A 23,421-nucleotide genomic window follows, 5' to 3' on the forward strand; every position below is an offset into this window, starting at 1 on the left:
ATGCGGCGAGCCAGCCGAGACTACACCAAGTACTTGCGCGGCTCCGAGGAGCTGGGCAGCGGCGCCGCCCACGACAGCGCCCCGCCGCCGCCGCCACCGCCGCCGCCGCCGCCGCCGCTGTCGGCCCACCCGCCGCCCGCCTCCCGCTCCCTCCTCGCCGCCCTGGTTCTCCTGGGGCTGGGGCAGGTGGTCTGCAGCGTCGCCCTCTTTCTCTACTTCCGAGCTCAGGTAAGAGGCGGGCGGAGAGGGCGGCGGGGTGAGGGGGGCGGCGGTGGCGGCACCTTCCCGCCAGCCGCGCTGTGAGGGAGAGGGCGGCAGCGACCGCCTCGCACCTTTCGGAAGGCGAGGCGGGGAAAAAAGGTCCTCTGGTCGGTGGGGTTGAGGCGATTGATTTAAAAAGAAACAAAGAAAAAGTCAGAGGACGCCTTTATCGGGCTCTGAAGGGGGCTCAGCTTTGAGAGGGGGGTCAGGACAGAGGGCTCACGGTACTTTGCCCTAATCCCCTGGTCGCTGGAGCTGGTCGGCCTGAGGTGTTTTAGGTAGCGTGGTCTGGCCTGCGGGTGCGTGTTGGGGCGCAGGGTTTCCCGGCGAGGTGGGACACGACCCCGACTCAGGGAAGCAGCTCGATGAGCCATCGCCTGAAGTCTTGCGGGGCTTTGGTTTTTAACCATCAGTTATTCACCGGAGAGGGCTGCGACACGGCTGAGGTCTTTGGTTGCCGTAAATGTTTCACCAGCGGGAGAAATGTCTTTAGCCCAAAACCAAACCCAAAAAAGCCACCACACGCCACCACTTGGGACCGTTTGTCCTTCAGACCGCGCAGGGGCCCTGCGGAGCGGGGTCTTGTGCGTTAGCGGGCATCGGCCGCTCGTTTCTGAAGAGGAAAGCCCGCCAGGCCGCAAGGCTGCCCTGGGATGCTTCAGAAGAGGCGGCGGTGTGCGCAGAAAGGAGCACAGGGAGGTATGGCTGCGGGGGAGCTGAGGTGAAGGAGCGGTTAGGCTTTCGGAGAGAAGAGGAGCCCGCTTCTTGGAAACGGCTCGGCTGGCTGGCTGGATTCACTCGCTGCTGTGTCTTAGCCGCACGGCTGAGCCCTCTCAGAGGAAGTGGAGGGCTGCCAGCTGGTTGCTTCTCAGGGCTAGGTGTTAGCTTTCTGCTTGGCTCTTTCATTGGATGCTAATTAGTTCTGTTAATACGGGTCTCGCTGCCTTCATGGAAGTGGTACTTCTGTTGTGTGTACTTTTCATCTGAAGTCAGCGGGGAGTGGAAACCTGTTTCTTTTGGTTTACTTTCTAGGTAGATGCGCTTGATCTTGACGTAGCAGACTGGATTTCTTAAAGTGCACTCCGAAAAACAGATGTTGCACGAATGTAAACCCACTTAAACGAATGAGTGACTATCAAATATACAGTAATGCTGCTGATTGTTTATTATGCAGGACAATTCATATTTTCTTACCGACAATGGCTTTGTGTTTGCCATTTTTACAAAAATAAAATGGAACAGCAGTACAGTACTTAGTTAATCATATCCTGTATGCTTCAGAAGAGTGACATTTAATTTCTGGGACTCGTTGTAAAGTAGCTTAGAGCTACTTGTTGGCTTGACAGTGAAGTAAATTAATGCCTCCTTCAGCTTGTGGCAGAGAAATGTTTTTCACTCCAGATCTGCATGAACTTGAAACAACATCTTTGTCAAAACATAGCTCGTAGAAATGCACAGCTATACATTGATTAGTAGGCTAGAGAGCCACTGCAATCAAAACAACTAATCGAAGTGTACTTTTTGAAAACCCTGCTTTTCCATTCTCTTTACCTACCCCCCCCACCCCCCGCCCTTACTAAGGACTCTTCCTGATAGGTTCAAGTCTGTGTTTCACACGTGCCTAACAGAGGGTAAACAGAGCTTTCTTACCATAATGGCTATTTTTCTTCTGCTTCCTTGATTTAAAAAATTGCATAGTCTGGGTGTAATTCTGCATTTGGCAGCTTAATTCTCTTGCCAGTTTCTTGTTCCTGTAGATTTGGAATAATGCTGTTGGATGGAGTCCTTTGTAAACTTGAACTTCTGAAACATCTAAAAGAGATGATGTAGCTAGATGTAGACTTGACTGAAGTCATTGCCTGAAACATTTCTAATGGAGAAATGTCTTCTTTGCCATCACTGAAAAATAGAATAATAAGTATGCTTTTGAAGTAAGTACATAATTCATAATAATAAGATATGGTAATCCAAACTTGTTCATCCATTTCTTATTGTGAAATAAGATAGATGGAAAAATATAGTAGGTCCTGCAAAAATTAAGTCTTATTTAACTGTCTTGCAGATTGTTTTATTTATATGGGACATGATCCGACCTCTTTCTTTTGAAAAGATTGCTGTCAAATTTAGTTGTATTAAGCTATCTCAATTTGTACTTTTCAGTACAAGTTTCAACTATCTAAATTTGTACTGTAATAACAGAACCTAAGTATTGTGGTGTATTTTGTTAAAATAATGAGAAGTTAATAGCAGAAGCTGTGCATCAACAGAGTTGAGTTGTTTGGTTGGTGAATTAACCAAAGGTGAATTAGCAAGATTTTACTGTATAGGATCATATTGAGAAATTATACATTTTACAAGCCCTTTAAAGCTCTACCTAAGAGGCTGAGTAAACTCTGACTCAGTTTTACCATACACATTTTATCTGTATTTGCATAAAATCATTTGGGCTGGATCATGACACAATATGAGCTGAGACAATAGTTGAGGTTTCGGTTTTTCCTTAGTTTTGTTTATTTTGTGGCTTGAGCATTTGGAATTTCACAAGACACATAACTAAGACTGACACTAGATTTTCACGGGTAAACACATGTTTGTGGCCAAGAAATAATGCAGCGCAATGCAAATGAGACAATGAGCTGGTATATTTAAGAAGAAAGAAAAAGCTAAGAATTGAATTTTACCAATATTCTTGTAACAGTGTTCTGAAATGTAAAAAATTAAGATGTTCTGGCTTTTCTTTTTGGACCATCTTGTGCAATGTGCTGAATCCAAGAAATTAAACCCTAACAAAATGTATTGGTCCTAAGTGTTTATTTTGCTTATACTTCATGAAGAATATTTGCTCATGATCAATGAAAATGCCATGAAAATTTAGTTAGATACTCAGAGCAGCTGGAGATCATCATGTAGTAGAGACTCATGTGCAGCACAAGGTGAGAGAGCAAAGTATTTTATTTAACTTTCACTGGTAAATGCTGAAGTATAGTCTCCAAAAGCTTTCCTTTTAAACTTTTCTTTCTGGACCATTTCCTTAATGTACTTAGATCATGAAAGAGTAGTAGGAATCTGGTCTAACACTGGCTGACTGAACTGGAAGGCAATGGAACAAGCTGCAAGTGCTCAAATCCACATGTGGGGGCTGGGTGTCTAACTCCCATAGTTTAACCTAGAACTCCAAGATTATCCATTTTTCCCATTAAAAAAAAAAGTCTGTACAAATGTTAAGTATTCTGCCATACTGAAGAATTCACACTTGGATAAATGGGTACCAGGAAGTCAGATTTTAATTGTCATTTCATGCATCTGTGGTACTCTGATTACAGTATGTTTTTAAACAATTGCCTTTCAGACTTCATCTAAAGTTTTGTGAGTGTTCTAGAGCAGTGGCTAACAGAAAACAGCTTGCTGGGGGTCATTAGCACTTTTTGGAAGCCTGGAAGAATCCCTTCTTGGTAGTTAAGAAAGATCATGGAGTGCAAAGTGATACTTGATAATCTGGAAATTGGTTTAAGTTTGAAAATAAGTCCAAGTATAAATGTTAAACATTTATTGTAAGAACTAAGTACAGAATGTGATACTGTAACATTGTGTAATTGAGGCAACATTTAATAGCTAAAGGTGTCTGGAATGTATTGTATCTTTTAAAACCAAACAGAATCCTTTTAACATTGAAAAATTGGTTCTTAATTCTGTAAATTCATTTGGTCTCACCCACAATGCTGGAGTTCATTTTGGCAGCCCTGAGTTAGGTGAAGAGAGTCCAGAGATGCAACTAGAATGGTGAGAGATGCTGAAAATCAAGGGGCACCGAAAGATTTGATCTGATTCCGAGGTGAGACACAAAGGATGTATACACAGTAGGAAAAATAAGCTACACACTCCTCTCTAAATAGGTTAATTCCTCTAGGTATTTAGCTTACTTAACACGTTGTAAAGCTTTCTCCAATATTTTTGGTTGCATCTTGATGTTTCTTCCAGGTATTAAATCTTTAGGACTTCGTGCTGAAGGTCTCTGTGCCTTGCAGTTTAGCAAGCTGCATCCTGTAGACCGTTCCGGTATTTCATCTGGCTCTTCAGAAGTTCTTAATACATGTCCTTGAAAGTTTTGATGTGCATAACTTCTTGCCCACAGTTTTGGTCTCAGTGCTTGGTAATGTCTATTTCCAGCCATGGCAGTTCAGTACGTGTTCTTTGTAAAGATAAAAGAAGCGGGATTTCCGAGAATGCCCTTTCAGACGAGCGAGCTAATTTCCATGGTTAAATGTGGTGAAGACTAGGTATTCTTTGAAAAAGGTAAGGGCAATCAGGTAGGCTAGCTACTCCCGAGATCAGAGCTTCAGCTTATCAAACGCTAAACCTCTGGAGACTTGCAGTTTGTCAGGAGCGGCTGCACAGCTTTAAGTTGCTGAAGCTATCAGTTACAGTGTTTCCATTAAGCCTTCAATCTTGTAACTGTAAGTGCAGAGATGCTGGTTTTCTGTCTTAAGCCTTCAGCAGATAAACTATAATCTGAGTAAGTGCTTCTGTACAATCTGCTCTTGCTGTTCTGGCACAGTGTTGTGTGACATATTTGACTGATTGCTGATGGGTGATAGCTCTAAGTCTACGCTATACATGATTTGTCATGCTGGACGCTCAGGCCTTTACAAATTTCATCATCCTTGTGTTGTAAAACCTAGTTTTCTTGTCTACTTTTCAAAAGATGTGTTTAATAAATCCCAAACTGGGATAATAGTCTCTTACTAGTAGAATTACTGATAAAAATGAGTATCTACTGGCAGTTATTTGCTCTGGTTTTCTACCTTCTATCCTGTGATGGGTGTGGAGGAAAGAAGACTTAGATATCCAGATCCTGTTGAAGACCCTAATTCCTTCAGGTCTCTAACAACCCCAGCATAAGAGGCTACATCTGGAATAATGGGTCCTATTTTGGGTCCCTCAGTACCAGAGGCATATCAACAAACTGGAGAGAGTCCAGCAGAAGACCACTGTGATAGGTAGGGACCGTAGTGTATCAGAAATGGACAACTGGGTTCTTTGAACCTAGTGAAGAACAGACGAAGGTGAGGTAAGCTAATGACTGTTTTTAGCTACCTAAAGATGGAGACAGGCTCTTCAGAAGTGCACAGCAAAAACAAGAGGCAGTCATAAATTGCAGCTAGCAGAACTATAGCTGGTCATCAAACCCAGTGTTTTTACACAATAAAAGTGGTCAAATTGTAGAACGGTTTGCCCAGAGAGGTTGAAAGTCTCCATCGATGGAGATTCCACAAAGCTTGTCTAGGCAAGGCCTTGACCAACCTGATGTAACTTACAAGTTGGCCCTGCTTCAAGCAGGGGGCTGGACTAGAGACCTCCAGAGGTACCTTCCAACCCAGGTCATTCTGTATTAACTGTCTTGTAGCAGCTGTTGGTAAACATTTTGTGCTTCTTTTTTTTTCCTTTCAGTTTACAGTTGATTTTCTGAGCTCTGGATACTGTTGGAGCATACTGGGAGAGATGCTTTTAGGGTGCAGTTTTACAGTCATTAAAACTAGTGCTGCCTTCCTGCTCTTTCATTCCTATGCCTGACCCTGTACTGGCTCTGATGCTTGTCTGATACCTGGAGTGAGCTGGTTTCAGGGTGTTAATCTTTCAGAAAATTAGAGCAGCAAAAATTCCTGCCAGGTTATTGATTTGGAAGAGATTGAGAATCAGGAATGAAATTTTGTGGTAAAGAAGATGAGAGCACAGAGGTGCTGGTTTAGATCAGCTTGAACAGTTAATGGGGTTGCACTGTACTAGCTGACTTCAGAAGTCATTAGTGTAGTTTTTAGTGCTTAATTCTTAGAGCTGTAAAGACTATACATGGATTTTCTTTCGGATTCAGCTGTGTCAGGCCATCCCAGGAAGACGGTACTGCCTCCAAGCCATTCTGTAACTCATGTCTACCCCTCTGCTCAAAGCTGTGGCATCTTCTGATCTTCAGGTGAACCTTTTCTGACCTGTTTCATTCCAAATCTGCAGGGATAACTGAAACAGCTAAACTAGGGGCTGGCGTTGGTCTGAATGAATTGGGCAAACAGCTCTCATCTGGAGACTTCAGCAGAAGGATGGTGAAGGAGGGGGTAGGGTTTGGTGTTGCCATCTGTGCAAGAAATGCTTCTCTGCAGCGTGTGCCTGTTGGATGGCTGCCTGGCTGGTGTAGACTTAAATTCACCTCTGTAATCCTAACCTTATGCTTTTATGTTAACTCGGTTCTTCTTTGGGGCTAGGGAGTCGAATTCACGTTCGTGTGAGCAAATGATATAACATGTTTGATTCACACTGGCTGTTTTGTATTCTGCAAGACTTCCTTTTGATGTTCTGTTTTGTTCAGTGCTATGTTAAAGGAAACTAAACACTGGTCAGGTGCTATCCATAATGTCTTGGCATTCCCTCATTGTGTTTACAAATAATGTGTTACCTTTTGTAATTCTCAGATAAAATTGTTCCTTCCACCTTATGCAGAAAGACAGACGTAAATGTTCTTTATTAGACCAGCTGATACAGTTAGAGAGCCTAGACAAGGTTTTGAGTGCACAAACCCTTCTTCAAGCCTGAATTAAAAGTGGTATAAATACAAGTTTAAAACAATTGGTGAGAGTCTTAGGCCATCTCTGAAAGCTAGTGGTTAATATTTCTTGAGTGTAAAGTATATGGGGTATAGGAAGAGAGGGTGGAATGGTTTAAATAATATTTCTGCAATTAAACTCTGCCAAGGCACAGTCATAATCCTTGGAATATCCTTTCAATTTATCTAACTGATAGAATTCAGGAGTATTCTAAACTTACAGTTTAAAAGTATACTTGATTCAATCACAAAGACTGATTGCTAAAAATATCTTGCAGATATTCTAAATTTACCAGTCTTTTTCCCATGAAGCAGAGGTGTTTATGGTACAGTTTTATCACCTTTTGGTCTTTCTGAATTTGTGCAGTCTTACTTGGTGACTGTTTCATGCAGCAATATATCTCTTGCCCACAAAATAGTTTCAGTGACAACTGGCTTCTATTCTTCTGTTTCTCCTCTTGAAATGATGTACTAGGTGTTGTACATACTTTCCCCAGGTTCCTCTACTTGGCATTTGTGTGTCGTCTTGCAAACTATAGTTTTTAGAGATAGGATGGCTGTGTATGTTGCCTGCTAAAATAACTGTGATATTGTACTGAATGGTCGAAAAATGGAATTCAGGATTATTGATTTTACTGTAAGAGTGGGATTTATCTTTAACTTTTGAAAGTCGCATACCTAGTCTAAGCTAATGAACTAGGCAACTCCAGAAGATAATTCATTCTCCTATCTCACACAGTTGTTGGATGAAATAAACTTCCATGTGGGGAACTTTTTATCTCTTCATTGTTTACAATGAAAATTTAGATAATAAACTTAGCTAGGTGCCAAACTTTCAGATGGTTGAAAATTCTCCCTGACTTAGATGCTTTTAATGTCTCTTGGACAGACACTTAACACTGTGGTTGTGCTTACATTTTTGTTTCAGATGGATCCTACTAGAATTTCAAAAGAACATGCACACTGTGTCAGAACACTTTTTGGACATCAAGAAAATACCGATTTGCATGATACATCCTTTGAAAATCAAGAAGGGAAGTTAATGCCAGAATCATGTAGAAGCATGAAGCAGGCTCTCCAAAGAGCTGTGCAGAAGGTAAGTGGCAGACAGACTATGTGTTCCTTTATTTTGTGCTCCTGCTGAACTTACAGTTTTTCTAACATCTGTATTTGGAGGTAAGTTCTATATTTTCTGGTGTTCAAATAATACCTGAAGTTGCATCCAAGATCATATTGTGTTTACTCATGAACCTGGTAGTGGTTAACCAATTCTGTATTCAAACACATTTTATTTTTTATTTTTTTTAATAGAGGAAATCTTGAAAAAAGATTTGAGAAAACTATGATTGCAGTTAGTTGATTGACCATTCTGATATTTGGATGGGCCAGGATGGTAGTAATTTATCCTAATATTTGTATAGGTTTGCCAACACTTTGGATGTTCATTAAAAAGGACAGTTCCACATTTTTTTTTCAAAGCAATCTTCATGACTCTGTTTCTGACAAGATTCTCCCAAGTCAAGATCATCAACAAGCAAAATATTGCCTGAAAGACAGAGGAGATAACATTTGCTCTCATTTGCTCTTGTTTCTTACTCTTTCTGCAGCCCCAAATGAGGGATAGTATCTCCTTTTTCTTTTTTGAAAGAACTTTGCCAGTTCTCTGTTCTGTGCAGACCATTTCCACACTGGCAGAAGAACTACTTTGCCATAGCACAATAACTGGGCAGTCTTTGCCCAGCAGTTGAGAATGACAGCTTGTTTCCAAACACCAATAACAAAAGTAGGCAGCTAAAGAAGTCAGCAGTAATGCGGAAGCCTAGGCAAGCTGGATATATGTCACAATCACCTCTTACTGCAGTTACTGCCTTTGATCTCTTTGTGTGTTCATGATAGTGTTTAGTGCTAATTCTGTACTATTTAACAGCTGAATGTCTGTTATGGTATTTGGTTTTCCTGGATTACCAGGTCCATTACAACTTTACTTCTTCACATCTGCATAGGACTGTCAGTTTTTCATAAAGGGTACTACATTAGATTTGAGCTGAACTCACATACACTTTAGAGAGTGAATTGTACTTGAGTTAATTATATAGTACTTTAATTGTGCTAATGTAGTGTTTGCTTTTAACAGAGTACCCTGAGTGACAGATCTTTTTGTGAACAAAACTTAAAGAAACCTAGGAGTTCATGTCTTGTTCCTTTTGCTAGCCACCTCCTTTAAAAATGTAAGGGAAAAAGAGTTAAATCTGTAGGATTAGTTCTTTCTTGCAGCATTTTATATCGACTCTCACACTACACCTACTTCTGTGTGCTGGTACTAGACTGCTTGTTCGTGCAGCTCCCATGACAGAGTAAGGAGCTTGTTACAGTAAGTGAATGGGAAGCCCTGTATTCTGGTCATTCGCTGCTGGTTACTCAACAAAGGCATTGGCTTTAGTTGAGGCTGCATATCCTGCCATTCTGGATGGAGGTTAAATGCTGCAATGTCCGTGGCCAAGATAAGTAGTGAGTAGGGATAACTTTTTTGGCTGATGACCATTAGTTTGAGAACAATAAAATTTCCCTTGCCAAAGTAATCAGACTGAATTTTCTTTGAATGCAACAGAATGTATTAACTAGCCGTATCACTGTTCTGGATGCTTTGTTGTCATATATTGATGACACAGAGAAAAATAAAGATAGGAAAGTGCTTGCCTGGGGCTACACTTGCATCTTTTTGGTATATCAGAGAAGTGAAAGAAAGAGTGTTAAGGCAAAATTATACTTACCATGTTCTGTAAGCTCTGCCTTTCATTGGCTCTCCTACAATGAAGGGCAGATGTGCAGCTGAATCTTACTTCCAGTTGTGCTAGTCCTTTATGTGTGGGAATGCAGCTAATGTGACTTGAAAGAGGTTTCCTATTGTCTGTGCTTTCTTCACTTTCCTGAAGTAGAATCTAACCTGTGTGTGTTTTAAGAACCAGTATCCTTATCTGAATTGGCAGCATGTTAGGTGACTGAAATGGAACACTTTAAAATACCGTTCGTTTTGTGATTTTTTTTCAATATTTTGTCTTTCGCAATTTAAGCTGTTCAGGAAATGAAAATAGACAACTTGCTTTTGCTCAGGTTTATGGTCTGGTTACAGCTTTTAGCTTACTGTGCTGGTTCTCATCTGTTTTCTTTGCACACCTGTAGACCTAGTGCTTAAATCTAAAGCAGGGATTGATGTTGAAAATGAAAGCGCTGTTATGAAAACCAGTGTAGTAGGGCTGCAAGGTTGGGTCTAGAAACATTTGTCTCCTGAAAAAACAATTAAAGATGTTCTTTTAATCAAAATCTAATGGTGAATTCCTTAACGTATTCCAGGTTAAAAATACTACTTAGGGAGCAGCTTACTCAGTAAAAAGCACTTTTTCAATATTGCATATAAACTTTGAAGCAGACAAATAATATACTTTCCTAGCCTGTCTGTTTGCTTTATTTTTCTTTTTTTGCATGTAACCCTAAAAACCTTTTGGCAGTCCAGATGCACTAACCACAGTTCTTACGAAGTCTGTTATGAGCTTGAAGTAGAAAGGACTACAAACATATCTTGGGTCAATTCATAAGTAACTTCTCTTGGCAATACTCCCAGTTTCTAGCAGCTTGGGGAGTTCAGGCGTAAACTAGTCTCCCACATGGCAACAGAGTACTTTGCTAGACCTCCAGGGCAACACTTATAAAGACATCTATATACTTAGCAGATGTTTAAAGTGCATGTACTTATGGACAAAGTGAAGGTTTCATGAGTGATTGCCGTAAGTTGTTAAAATTTCACAGTTTCCATCCTACAACCTTACATGCCTTTTTTTTCTGCAGGCAATGGACTACTCATTTGGATAGAGGTTGTAGTGCTGATCTCTAAACTATCTTCTGATGAATATCGGTTCATGTACTTTCCATTTCACTTCCTTCCTGATTAGCATTCTTCAGATTGCTGAATTTCCGGCAATATAATCAGATACTTCTTCCTGTTATTAGCTGGACTTAAAGCACTCAGGTAGTAGAAGAAACAACCACATAAAGGAGCTTTAAGATCACAGCTGAAGCAATACATGATTGTCCAAAGGGGTTCTCTTCTGATTGGTCTCAAAAGGCTACTTATAGCTGCTCAGAGTAGGTACTGAGATATTGTAAAAGCCAAAGGAGAGGAGAAACTGTTCACAAATGTCACATGTTCAAATGTAGCCTTATCTCTGCATCCTCAACATTGGACATAACTTGAAGACCAAGAGTTGTTTTTGTTTTGAAGATGCTGAGATGCTAAGGGTTAAAACCTTCAGCCTGCTGTGGATGAGGAAAGAGCAGTTCTTAATCCAATCTTAATCTTATCCAGGCACTTAAAGCATGATTTTTAGCTTTTAAAATGTGAAAGTTTTGCAACTTCCCAATGGCCTCTTAAATTTTTTGGATGAAGGAAGACACATTTTTCATTTTTGTGACTGGCTGCTTGTCTGTTGTTTAAACAGTGACTGTATGAGGGAGGTTGGAATGTGGGAAGCAGGCCAGCAGAGTTGACTTGGTGGGCAGTGAGCAAATGATGCAAAGGTGTACAAGTGTGGCTTATCATAAGACTAACAGAGTGGTGTGATGTTTGTGTACAGTTTTTCTAAAAATAAGTTAACAGCTTGGTAGTGCACATGGTTCTGTGGGTGGCAATCTTAAGAGAAGTCACTAGTAATATTTTGTCAGCAGTTCTCATGACATTATAGCAGTGTCTTAGTGACAGGTTCTGTTGAGCTGTTTCTACGTTCTTAATGGTAGTGTACGCTGTGATCAGGTATGAGATGCTTAAAGATATTTAGGTGCTAAAGAATGCAGTCGATACTTTAAAGATTTGGAAAACCCTAGCTTTTAATTTCTTGCAGTAAGGATACCAGGGGATTTTTATAATCCTGCTAAGAGCCATCTTTAGATGTCTGGATATCTTCAGACATCCATTGAAAAATGTGGTCCTTGAGTCCTTCAGGGACAGAAGCAAGTACATGCTAAAATGTTTTTTTTCTAAGGTAGGTTGTGTATCAGCACATTGGAACTGTAGGAGCTTGAAGTAAAAAAATCAAAAGAAGTGTTGGACTACTTATTCCTCAGGAGGAAACCCACAGCTCTGTCTCTATCTAGGTACAAGTTCATATATTTCAGCTTCCTTTTGGAAGCCTGGGCAACCGAACAGGAAAGAATATCAAAATTTTGTGGGGCTGGTCAGAATCAAAAAAAGAACTTGATCCTAGTCCAGTGTTTGGAGAACTCAGCTGATGGAGGATTTCTGTTTTCTGGCCACAGGCTAGCCATTTCTAATCCAATGACAAGCACACAAAAGAGCCAATGGACATGGGCCAGTCTCCAGCTCTTCTCAGTGTGTTAGTGTTGGGCTCACGCTTATAATCTCCCTTTTGTTGTAATGACACTTGCATTCCTAATTGCATAGTAGCATAGCTTCAAGACGAGTACAGGAGGGTGTTCCCGTCAGAGAGAGATGCTCCTAGAAAACAGGAAAGTAGGCTCAAGACCATCAGGACAAGGAGAGTTGTGAACCCAAGTCTTCTTGGGTAGCTGTTCTGCATACCAAGTGGTGATGTTGCAGATGAACAGCACCACCAACAGTTAGAAAGAAACCAGCTCAGACTGCATTTCATGAGGACCACAGCCTTTCTGTATGGAAGATGAGCTGAGTCATGCTGCTAGATCTCAGAAGGTGAGGTCCCCAGCTGCTCAAGCTAGAGCATCTCTGGAAACATGCAGAAGCAGAACTCTATACTCCTAAGAAAAATGTAGGTTAAGAGGAGGATAACAATTGGCCAATTCAGAGACTTCAAGGGCTGTGCAGTTACCAACCATGGGAGTTTTTTTAGTACCAGTTTAGATAATAGGAGATTAAAATGTACATAGCTCTTTTTGGATCCGCCCAGTAGGCTTGCCAGGCAAGGACATTTTCACATCCCCCAGAAAGAAAGGATATGAAAGCAGATTCCACATCTGAGAAGTTTCTATTAAGAAAGCAAGAAAACAAAGGAGTCTCCTGTTTCTAGGGAAAGTGTTGGGAGTAGCTGTGGTGCAGTAATCTCTGAGAGTGTGGTCCATCTCCCAGTCTCTTCTGCCTTATGTCCTGTTCTCTTCAGAGGCCTTTGCCACTTTTCACAGTATCTAGTGCTTGCAATTTTTTGTTGTCTTCTTACTTCTAATGAAGTTAAAGAGTTCAAGCGTGGCTAGAGGCTGATGCTGGTGTGTAGCTCCTAGAATTGAGCTTCATTTTCATGCTCCTAGAACTGACATTGAAGTAGGAAGATCAGAGAGGGGAAGTGAATGTAAATGGGGGAGGTGGACATGAGTTTTGCTTCTTTTGAAGTTGCAATTCTTCTGCTTTTCTTCTCGCCTCTACAGCAGAAAGCATCTTAATGATTCTTATCTACAAAATCAGCATACCTCTGCTGAAGTATTATGCTTTGATAGTCATACTACAACTTCCATACTGCTGTGGCTTTTCATTTTGGTTTAACATTTAAACACCTACTGAAAGGGGAAAGTGAGAGTAGTAAATGCACGGGCTAAGGCATTACAGGTTTCACTGTGGCTGCAAAATTACATAAAAGCAGGTCTTCAGGTGTTTTCAAAGCAGAATTTCAAATTCTAAAACACTGCAATGATTGAGAGCACAGTAGAACATTGCTGATGTGGCCAAATCTGAGGCATATTGCATACATGTGGTATTGAATCAGACAAACAGCAATATGTGTGACATAAAGACAAAACAAAGGACCGCTCTCAGGTTTCAAAGATGAGATATGATTCGCTATCTTCAGCAAAGTGTTTCCTTTTACTAAACATCTTGATGGCTCCATGGTATGAGGTATTCTGAATAGCAAGTAGAATATTACCCCTTTTTTTTAGAAAACAGATATGAAGAGAGTCATGGGGTAACAGGGGACAGAACTGAGGATTGAATTTAATATTACCAAGACTCACTCCAGGCTTGTAAGAAGAACAGGCTGCTTAGATTTTTGAAAACTGCTGTTTGTATGTTTTCTCAAGAGGAAAACAGATGTGGATTATTAAAAGCAAAGCTTTTTGTGGTGCCTGATGTCTGTTACTTGTGCTGTTCTTGGTTTTGAGTAACATGGGTTTCATTCATGTTAAAATTCATCCGCAGTTTTGAAAAATGCATACTTCAAACTCTGGCACCAAGTCCATTTGGCCCAGTACAGATGTGGAAGATGCTTAATCCTTCAGGTCCTGCATACCTTGTTAGAAGTGAGCTTTGATTATAAAGCCTTGTAGTCTTGCAACCTTCCCTATTAGTGGTCAAGTGTGAGGGGTGGAGGTTTTTATTTACCTCATCATTTTGCTCATCACAAATGTAATTTAGAGCTTAGCTTTCCTTAGTTGTTACTGTGATTACACACTAGTCCCTATGTAGAACTGCCTCTTTTGTTACCTCTTGACCCCAAGTAATTAAATCTGTTCATAAACTCCATTGTTTTATGTGATGCATTCTTAGCAGTCATTGTTTCATTATACTTAGAGAAATATTCCAGGTGCAATAAATAGGAAAGGTTGTAAATGTCCTGTCACCACTACTTCAATAAATAGTGCAGTGATCATACACACCATCATTCCTATTCACCTTTATCAGAAGTGTTGGACAGAGGAAGTAATTTGGTTGTGGCAGCTAAATTGTGTGTTCATGTTATACATCACGTAAATATGACAGTATGTATCCCAGGCATCTGAATATATTGTAGGTTGTACAACCCCCCCATATATATCTATCTATATATACACACACAGAGTGTTGTAATTGTGCAAACTGCCTACAATACACTAATATTACAAACCCAAGACAACATCAAATCAATGGCTCTTTCTCATTTTAGGAGGTGCAGCGTGTCATGGGAAGAGTGCCACCGAGACCAGAAAAAGGTAGGTGCTGGTTTATGAATAAGAAATATTTTAGTTCTGCTAAACTTGTCTTTCTGAGGTAATGCGATTCTTTTCTCTCTAGCTGCAATGGAGGCATTAGGAATGGATCTGTACAAGAGGAACAAACCTGAGAAGCAGCCATTTGCCCATCTTATTATTGATGATAAGAATATTCCATCTGGTAAGTTCAGTTTTAAGTGAATACTTCCAATGCTACTATAAATGTATTAAACAGTGAAGTATATGAAAATAGTTCAGCAATGCTAGCAACAGGCAGGGATATCAGAAGTGACTTTTGATAATGAGAATAATTTGGATGCGTTGAAGGATTTTGGAGGCAGCAGGAGTAATGTTAAAGGAGGATAGCTCCCCTTTGCCTCGGGTATCTTACATCAGTCAGTTACGTGCTAAATGGCCTCCGTTTCAAATGACCAGTTTTCATGGTCAAGCTCTTAGGGCTTGGCCTGCCTCTTTTTGCTGTCTTCAGGTGAGGAATGAAGATATGCATTGAATGCTCTCCTCTGAAGTTTCTTATTTTCTTTGGCTAGTAGGGCCCATCTGGAGTTCTTCACTCACACTGGACATCAGCTCTATGTATATATACACACAGATGTTTGCATACATACACACATACATCCAATGATATACCAGTACAAAGATTGGCCAGAATTCAGATATTGCAGGTTGGACGATGTTTAACTTCCATTGAGTCTAAGATTATTTTTTTTGTGTCCTGTTGTCAGATGAAGAAATGTGTTATTTTCTGTTGTAAAATTCAAGAATGTCTTATGTCCACCTATTCAACCCTTCACGGCAACACTCCTTTTGTGTGCTGAAGTGTAATTGGGTCTGTACTGGGTGACACAGCATTTGTCTTCAGGGTGGATCTGGAAGCTGAGAATCTTATATGAATACACAACACACATGCATGTCAGGTGCCCGTCAGTGTAAGAACTTGTGGTAAAGGAAGGACATCTTTCATTTTGAGGTGTTGAAAACCTAGAACTGCAGTTCCAATGTCATTACTATAACTTGCCTGCTAATTCCCTGCCTTCTGTGGGTGTATTGCACTCTCATAGCATAGGGCTGAATTTATAGCAAGTGTTTCCTTCTGCTAATGGCATGTTGAAAAGGTTTTGTCATATTCCATTCATTATTATGTTGCAGGGCTGGTATAGACTTTTTCATATCAAGACTCCCAGCACCTTCCTGATGTTCAGACATGCCAAAGCTTCACAAGGGTCTGTCTGCATCCATCTAGTCCAGTAGCAGGAAGATCAAAGATCATAGTGTTGTAGTCTGAGCAACAGGGTTTCTGGTCAGTGTGTTGACTTGGATGCAGTATGTTTCTGAGCTAGTGAGTAGGGGAATAAAGTGTTCCTGTGGCTTTTATCTGCCCCTGTGGTAAAAGGATGGCACTTTTTTATCCTGCCAGAGCTCTTATTCTCTACCCACAGGTATCTTTGGATGGCTTTGGGAATATCCTTGCTAGTAGAGTATGACAGAACGAGACATGAGTCTGCCTTGGAACACTCTCCAGAGGAAAAGATTAATTCCTACAATTTTAAGATATCTTAGTACTGTTTCCTTTTTTGCCCTGGGGCACTGTCATTTGAGATTTTTCTCTGTATTTTCAACGCAACAATCATCATTGGTGTGGTAGAAGTAAACTACAGTTTATTCTGAAGCTATTAGAGAATCTAAAGATGGAAGGGGGCATTGATCACTACTGTTATCTTCCTCTGAAGATGTATACATTCTGCAGTACTGAACTCCTTGTTAAGCCATGTACATTGCTTTTCTGTTTTATATAACCAAACCGAAGGGGAATGCTGTGTTGAGGCTTGAAATCTGAGATTTCAGCAGCCTGCATAGTAATACCTTGCTCTTGCTCTATTTAAAGACAAAGTACTTCTGTACACAAGGTGTTAGTTTCTTGACTGGAAGGATAGGATTCTTTCTCCCTTCAAGTGTATTGGCATTGCCAAGATCCAGAGCTTTATAAGCAGAGAGCTTAAGCAGCTTGTCAGATGGCAGTCAGAACTTCTACAAGCTTTCTCATTAGCTCAGATGCCTCCTGACAAGCTTCTATTTCAGTCAGATTTTGGCTTTTGACATAGATCAATAGCAGAAGATGCAGTATCAGTAAACTTGTCTTAGCATTTTGTCTTTGGAAGGATTCAATTAATTTAATAATCATAGAGACAGATCACTTATATCTACATAAGTAGAGTGTGTCAGTGTCACACTTTGTGAAATCCACCTTTTCCTGTGGGGAATTTATTTGCTGTCTACCTGGATGTTGCTGTAAACTGTATTTTTATCAGGGCTAGCAGCTGAATAATTTTTACTGTTGTGCATCACTGCATTAACCTTCTATGGAGTGATGTAACACAGCTGTGAGTAATGGCAAGGAAGGCATTGCTCTTGCTTGCTGCCTTCACTTTTTTTTTTTTTTTTTTAAATAGCACAGGCTGCAGGAGCTCTCAGAAATACAATGCCTGTGACAACAAGCTGCTTTGTTTCTCCCTGGAGCAGATCAACCCCTTACCAATGTGATGAGTTGGACATAGTCCCTCCTGATTTGGCACATATGGCTTCCACCTCTTTTGGAAGAGCATTGCCAGGATGTTAATCATGAGCACAGCCTCTGCGGTCCTTGTGGGCATTGCAGCAGTGAGGGGCTGCATCCATATGGATAGCTGGAACCCTGAACCTCCTGGTTGTGAGGCACTTTAGTATCATGCTCACTGGTATGAGGCATTACCCACTTAGCTGGGTGGCACAGAGGTTAATGACAGGCATGAAGGATGAAGAATTTGCCTGAGGGTCATCAGGAGTTTTTCTTCCAATCCTGTTTCCTCTGACTGCAAGTGGCAATTTCTATTTTCTTCCCCTGATTTCAGATCCTACATATCTGAAATCCTTCTAAATTGTTTTATGCCATCTGTGAGTCTGGACAGATCTGTTCCTAGTATTTTAAGGTTCTCTACTGTCATCACTCTGACCCAGAATAACAAAGTCAGGAAAAAAAAGAATCAGTCTTCATCACTGTTAAACAGGATTTTATTTTAAGTAGTTTGCTACTGAATACCTTTCATGAAGGGGCACTGAGCAGTGTCTGTGAGGAAGCATTTTCCTTTTACCTGTTTCACAATAATATCAAGCTCCAAATGGACTTTTGCAGCTGGGGGGAGTGTGAGGGAGGGAGAAATAACCCTTCCCAGATGTTGGTGTCCCCACCCATCATTTGGCTGCAGAAGCCATAGTGGTTTGGCTTGCTGTGTGTATTTTTTAGGTTTGCTGCCTTAGGTTAAAGCTGGATGCTTGCTGGCTGGTTTTAACCAGAGCTCACTATAAATGCTACCTAGGTTTTAAATGAAAACAGTGAATTTTGGTTTATAAATTGATTACAGAAATTAGTTACAGTTTAAAGGAGAAAATCACAAACAGAAATAAATATAAATGTTAAATATATCATTTGGGATGTGAATTGATGCCTTTAGCTGTCTAAGAAAACGCTGTAGTAGTCTGAACTATTTACAGCTACAGGTTCGGCTTAGCTGCCCTTTGCCTGCAAAACAGCTCTTCAGAGCAAACACTGCTCTGGTCCTTCCCTCAGGCTTTTTTTATACCTGAAAGCTACTAGGATGCAAACAAAATATCAATAAAGGGCTACATTCTCCTCTGTTCCCCTCCCATCATCTTCCTTCTTAATAATTAATTTTATTGAAACTCATTTGTATTAGTCTTGGTTCACGCTCACAAATATCCAAGACATTGTTTTGATTTGTCTTCAGTTACTAGAAAGATTGTGTGTTATCTTGACTTTTTTTATAGTGCTTTTTACCATGTCTGGAAGGTTATTTTACTCATTATCTCTCTGACCTCTTCCTTCTCTGTCAACATGACTTGCCTTGTGCTATTTTTTTTCATGGCTCCATAGCAAATTTTATCACAGAAGATACTGTATTGCAGCATTTCTGACTGTCCCATGGCTTGGGTTATGTTTCAGATCTGCTGATATATGGACAGCTGATTGGGCACTTTTATGCCTTTTTTTTTTTTTTCCTCGGCCTGTGTTTTGTGGTACTGATTGTTTTGGTGTCTCCAAATTTGGTTGTATTACCACCAGAAGTGCTGAGAGCCTGCTCGCCCCTGCCATTAAAAGTTGTTTGGCATAACTCCTACCAGTGCATCTTTGTGCTGTGCTGCTGGCTGTGGCATATCTCTTCTGAAGCTCTGAATTGTGGCAAAAAAGCCCATCTGCCTCAGTTAATACAATCATAGCATTATAATCTAGGTTCGAAGGAACTTCCAGAAGTTATCTAGGCAAATCCTCTGCTCAAAACAGATAGGGTCATCTTCCATCATCTCTTGGCTTGTCCTTTCACCTGACCATGGATGAATGATGCATATTCTCCTCAACACCAAAACAGAGTGAACAAACTTCACCCAGAGCCCCCCTCAGCATCTCAATTACATGTGACTGTGGCACCTATTTTCTCTCTTCCCCCTCCTTCAGTAGAGAATCATGCATTTCTGTTAAGGGTTTCTTCAATATTGCTACTTGATTAAGACTGGCAACTAAAAAGTTTACCTGCCAAGTAAATAAAATCTGCCTAGCAACTACCCAGTGTGCCACCAGTCAGTCACAGCATGCCAGCATGCCTTTCTGTTCCGTCATACATCGACATTCCTGTCCTGTATCTCTGATGTGCCTCTCCTGCGATCCAAGCAGTGACTTCTTGCCTATCGTCCTCATCTTGAATGTAGCCCAACCTCCTTGGGGCAGTATTTCTGGCAGACTTAACACTGTGCACAAGAAGTTCTACAACTTCCTCAGCTATCCCCAGTGCTTCAGTGGTGTATTCTGGTACCCCTACCTCAGCATCTCTTGCAGGTGAATAATTCCAGGCTAAGAGACTTCATCTTAGTGTGGCTTCCAATTAATTGATGGTTTTCAGAGGGTTTTTTGAGGCACTGCATGGAAGATGGCTTCTCTGTATGATTTTGCTTGTATAATTTCTACCTGGCTGCACTGGAGCCATAGGGGAGCAACTATTTATGATCTGCCTTTGACAGCCTGTGCTATGCTCAAGTCTTTGTGGAAGAGTGCCAGAAACTTTTTGTTCTGGACTACTATTAAAGTATTCCTCTCACATGCAGAAGTTGCTGCCCTTGGCAGTTAGGGAAGACTCATAGCTCTCAAATTCCCCTGTTGCTACTTCCCCTCACTTCTTTCTGCACAAACAAATCCAAGAGGCATCTTTTTAACTAATCAAATGTACCTGGGGCTTTTCCCCAGCATGCTTGTGAGCACTGGTGGTTCTGGGGCATGCCTTGATACATACTTGGAGGAGAAGGCACTGGGCCCTGCCATGTGCCATGGAAAATTTAGTGGGAATAGGTTGTTTTGGTTTGATGTTGGGAGAGTAAGATACTGAATATTCCAAGCAGGCATTTAGATGCACTGGGAGCCTAAGGTGTAAGGTTCTCTGGTGCCTGTATGGTCCCACTGCTGTGGGAGGGAGTAAACGGAGTTAGTCTTGTGTGTTGAAAATTGCTAGCGGTTAGGAGGACAAGTTGGCCAACTCTCATTTGTTGTGTTATGCCCTGTGTATTACACTGAACAAATGGTAGAGTGTTAGTGGCTTGTGCATATCAGGAAGGGTCAGGGCCTGTGTGGCTTTCTCAGGACAGTGCTGTTTCCTCTGTGGGTGTGCCTGTGGACCTTGCCTGGATCATCTCCTCCCACTGTTGTCTGTTCCTCTGTTTTTGCAGGCAGAGGCTGTGAGGTGAGGTGGGTGCTATAATGGGATGGTGGTGATGCTGGGGAGCTGGAAGGGACTGTGGGATGTCTGCTGCAGGGCATGCTCCTCAACAGAAAATACTGTGATAAACCTCTACATAATACACATGCCATAGAAGCAATGCTATCTGGGCTGGTGTTACAGGCTGCTTCTTAACACTGTGCCACCAAAACCAAGCTGTAGTGTCAAATGTGACCAGGTCTGGAAGGAAGACTCAAATGTGCTCTCTCAGTGCCTGTCTGACCTCCTGCCAGGCCACCTCTTAGCACAGCCTCAATAGTAGGATCTAAATGAAATGACATCTGAGACTTGACCAGCTTGAAACCTCCAGGAGATGATGCAATGTGGCTACTTGATGATAGTACCCAGGAGGTGCCTTTTGGGCCAGGGTTCCTGGGGGACATTTGTGCCTGTGTATCTGAAGTTAGCTTTCAGTGACAGTGCTGAGCTGATGAACTAATCAGAACATCTCCAGTCTCTCAGCTCCTTTTCTCTTCACAAAGCATTCAGTCACCTTAACAGATAAGGGACAGCTTCCTGTTTACCAGGCCACCATCACGTGGGCAGAGCTGAAAAGGCTTAGTACTTGTTAGAAGGAATTAAATAATGCTTGTTTACTTATGTTAATTCTATTAATCTGTCCTTTTTGGTAGTCAGATTTGGTAAGTGTTTGTCATGGTTTAACCCCAGCTGGTAACTAAGCACCATGCAGCTGCTCACTTCCCGCCCCCCCCCCCCCCCCCCCCCAGTGGGAGGGGGGGAGAGAATCAGGGGAAAAAAAAGGTAAAACTTGTGGGTTGAGATAAGAACAGTTCAATAGAACAGAAAGGAAGAAACTAATAAAGATAATAACAATAATAAAATGACAATAATAATAATAAAAAAAGAATTGGAATATACAAAACAAGTGATGTACTATGCAATTGCTCACCACTACTCACCAACTGATGCCCAGTTAGTTCCTGATCAGTGATCCCCCCAGACCAACTCCCCCCAGTTTATATACTGGGCATAATGTCACATGGTATGGAATACCCCTTTGGCCAGTTTGGGTCAGCTGTCCTGGCTGTGTCCCCTCCCAATTTCTTGTGCCCCTCCAGCCTTCTTGCTGGCTGGGCATCAGAAGCTGAAAAATCCTTGACTTAGTCTAAACACTACTTAGCAACAACTGAAAACATCAGTGTCTTATCAACATTCTTCTCATACTGAACTCAAAACATAGCACTGTACCAGGTACTAGAAAGAAAATCAACTCTATCCCAGCTGAAACCAGGAAACTGTTATACATGTATTTTGATTCCCATATGCCTGATGTTCTATGGAGAGACAGAGAGAATATTATCATAATTTTCTTTCCTAACTTGTGGATCTCCAGCTTAAGACAACTTGAAGAGGACTGTTCTTCTCCCAGCATGGAATATCAGCTCATAGTTTCTAGTTTGAAACTTAAGATACCTTAAAGTAAAAAAAAGGGGAAGAAAAAAAAGAGCAATGCATCCAGAGTCACATCTGTCTTCCTAAAGCTCTTTTTCTAAGACCTTCCACTAGATATTAGACAAGGAATCTGAGTTTACTTCTCGAATAGCTGTAATTGTCCAGCTATAAGTATTTCTACAATTATCAAAGAATTAGGATTGTGCTGTGGGCTGCTATCCTATTTATCTAGGATATGACTAAACAAGCATTGGCTTAAGTCTAAACATTGGTTTTGCATAAAGAGGTTTGTTATGTCATAAATACTTGAAGTGCTACCTAAAGTCTGGGCAACTTGCTGTGTAGTACTAAAGATGCACAACTGTACTGATTTTTTCCTCTCTTTTTTTTTTTGGTGTTCTTAAATGAAAATATGTTTACCTTTGTATCACTGCAGTAACAAGAACATAAAATATGGGAAGTTTTCATAAGCTTTCTCTCTGGGGTATTATCAGTTTAACTTGTTTTCAGATTTTGTTTAGTTATTCCTTGCAAACACTTGCAGGTTAAAGACTGATGACAAGACTTACTGTTTTTTCATTAGTAATTTTTCTTTTCTCCTCTCAAGTATTTGTTACTTGAATAAAGTTTTAGGTGGAATGCAATTGCTATACAGAGCTTGTTGCATGATTGCTTAGCGTAATCAAACTATTGGCCAGGCAAGTGTTTTGTACCATAGTCCAGCAGATGTTCTGGTAGGAGCACAGACAGTTATAAATAGTAAGCCAAATATGGCAGTACATGATGAAAAAAGGAAATTTCTTAAGAATTTTTATCTTAATTGTCTAATATTCACTTCAGCTTATGTAACTGTAGTTGCTGTTGATTCTGAAACCCAAGGATTGCTTTCTAAATGTTGGGTTTTGTTAAATGTTTTTAAATAATTGTGGTTTGTTTTTTTTTTTTCTCCCCTCTTCAGGAACTCGCAAAGTGAACCTCACGTCCTGGCATCATGACAAAGGCCAGGCAAACTTATCAAATATGACATTCAATGATGGAAAACTAATTGTTAATCAAGATGGTTTTTACTACCTTTATGCCAACATTTGTTTTAGACATCATGAAACTTCAGGAAACCTGACTAAGAGAGGGCTTCAGCTGATGGTATATATGACTAAGACAAACCTTAAAATAAGGCGCTCTGATGTGTTGATGAAGGGAGGAAGTACCAAATACTGGTCAGGGAATTCAGAATTTCATTTTTATTCTGTAAATGTAGGAGGGTTTTTTAAATTAAAATCTGGTGAAATGATAAGTATCCAGGTATCAAACCCATTGCTACTGGATTCATCACAAGAAGCAACTTATTTTGGGGCGTTTAAAGTTAGGGATTTAGACTGA

General features: G+C 40.8%; 1 protein-coding gene across 1 annotated transcript; it reads left to right on the forward strand.

Moving 5' to 3' along the window:
- Positions 1-23,421, forward strand: TNFSF11 (TNF superfamily member 11). The gene is made up of 5 exons (XM_075045835.1): positions 1-228; positions 7,782-7,949; positions 14,749-14,794; positions 14,877-14,975; positions 23,000-23,421. The coding sequence occupies exons 1-5, from the start codon at positions 1-3 to the stop codon at positions 23,419-23,421; spliced, it is 963 nt and encodes a 320-aa protein (XP_074901936.1).

This window comes from Buteo buteo, chromosome 14 (assembly GCF_964188355.1).
Source record: "Buteo buteo chromosome 14, bButBut1.hap1.1, whole genome shotgun sequence".
NCBI classification, from domain to species: Eukaryota; Metazoa; Chordata; class Aves; order Accipitriformes; family Accipitridae; genus Buteo; species Buteo buteo.

Coding starts and splice junctions, on each gene's coding strand:
- TNFSF11 (XM_075045835.1), top strand. CDS start 1: ATGCGGCGAGCCAGCCGAGACTACACCAAGTACTTGCGCGGCTCCGAG. Junction 229..7,781: donor TTCTCTACTTCCGAGCTCAG/GTAAGAGGCGGG, acceptor TTTTTGTTTCAG/ATGGATCCTACTAGAATTTC. Junction 14,795..14,876: donor GCCACCGAGACCAGAAAAAG/GTAGGTGCTGGT, acceptor TTTTCTCTCTAG/CTGCAATGGAGGCATTAGGA.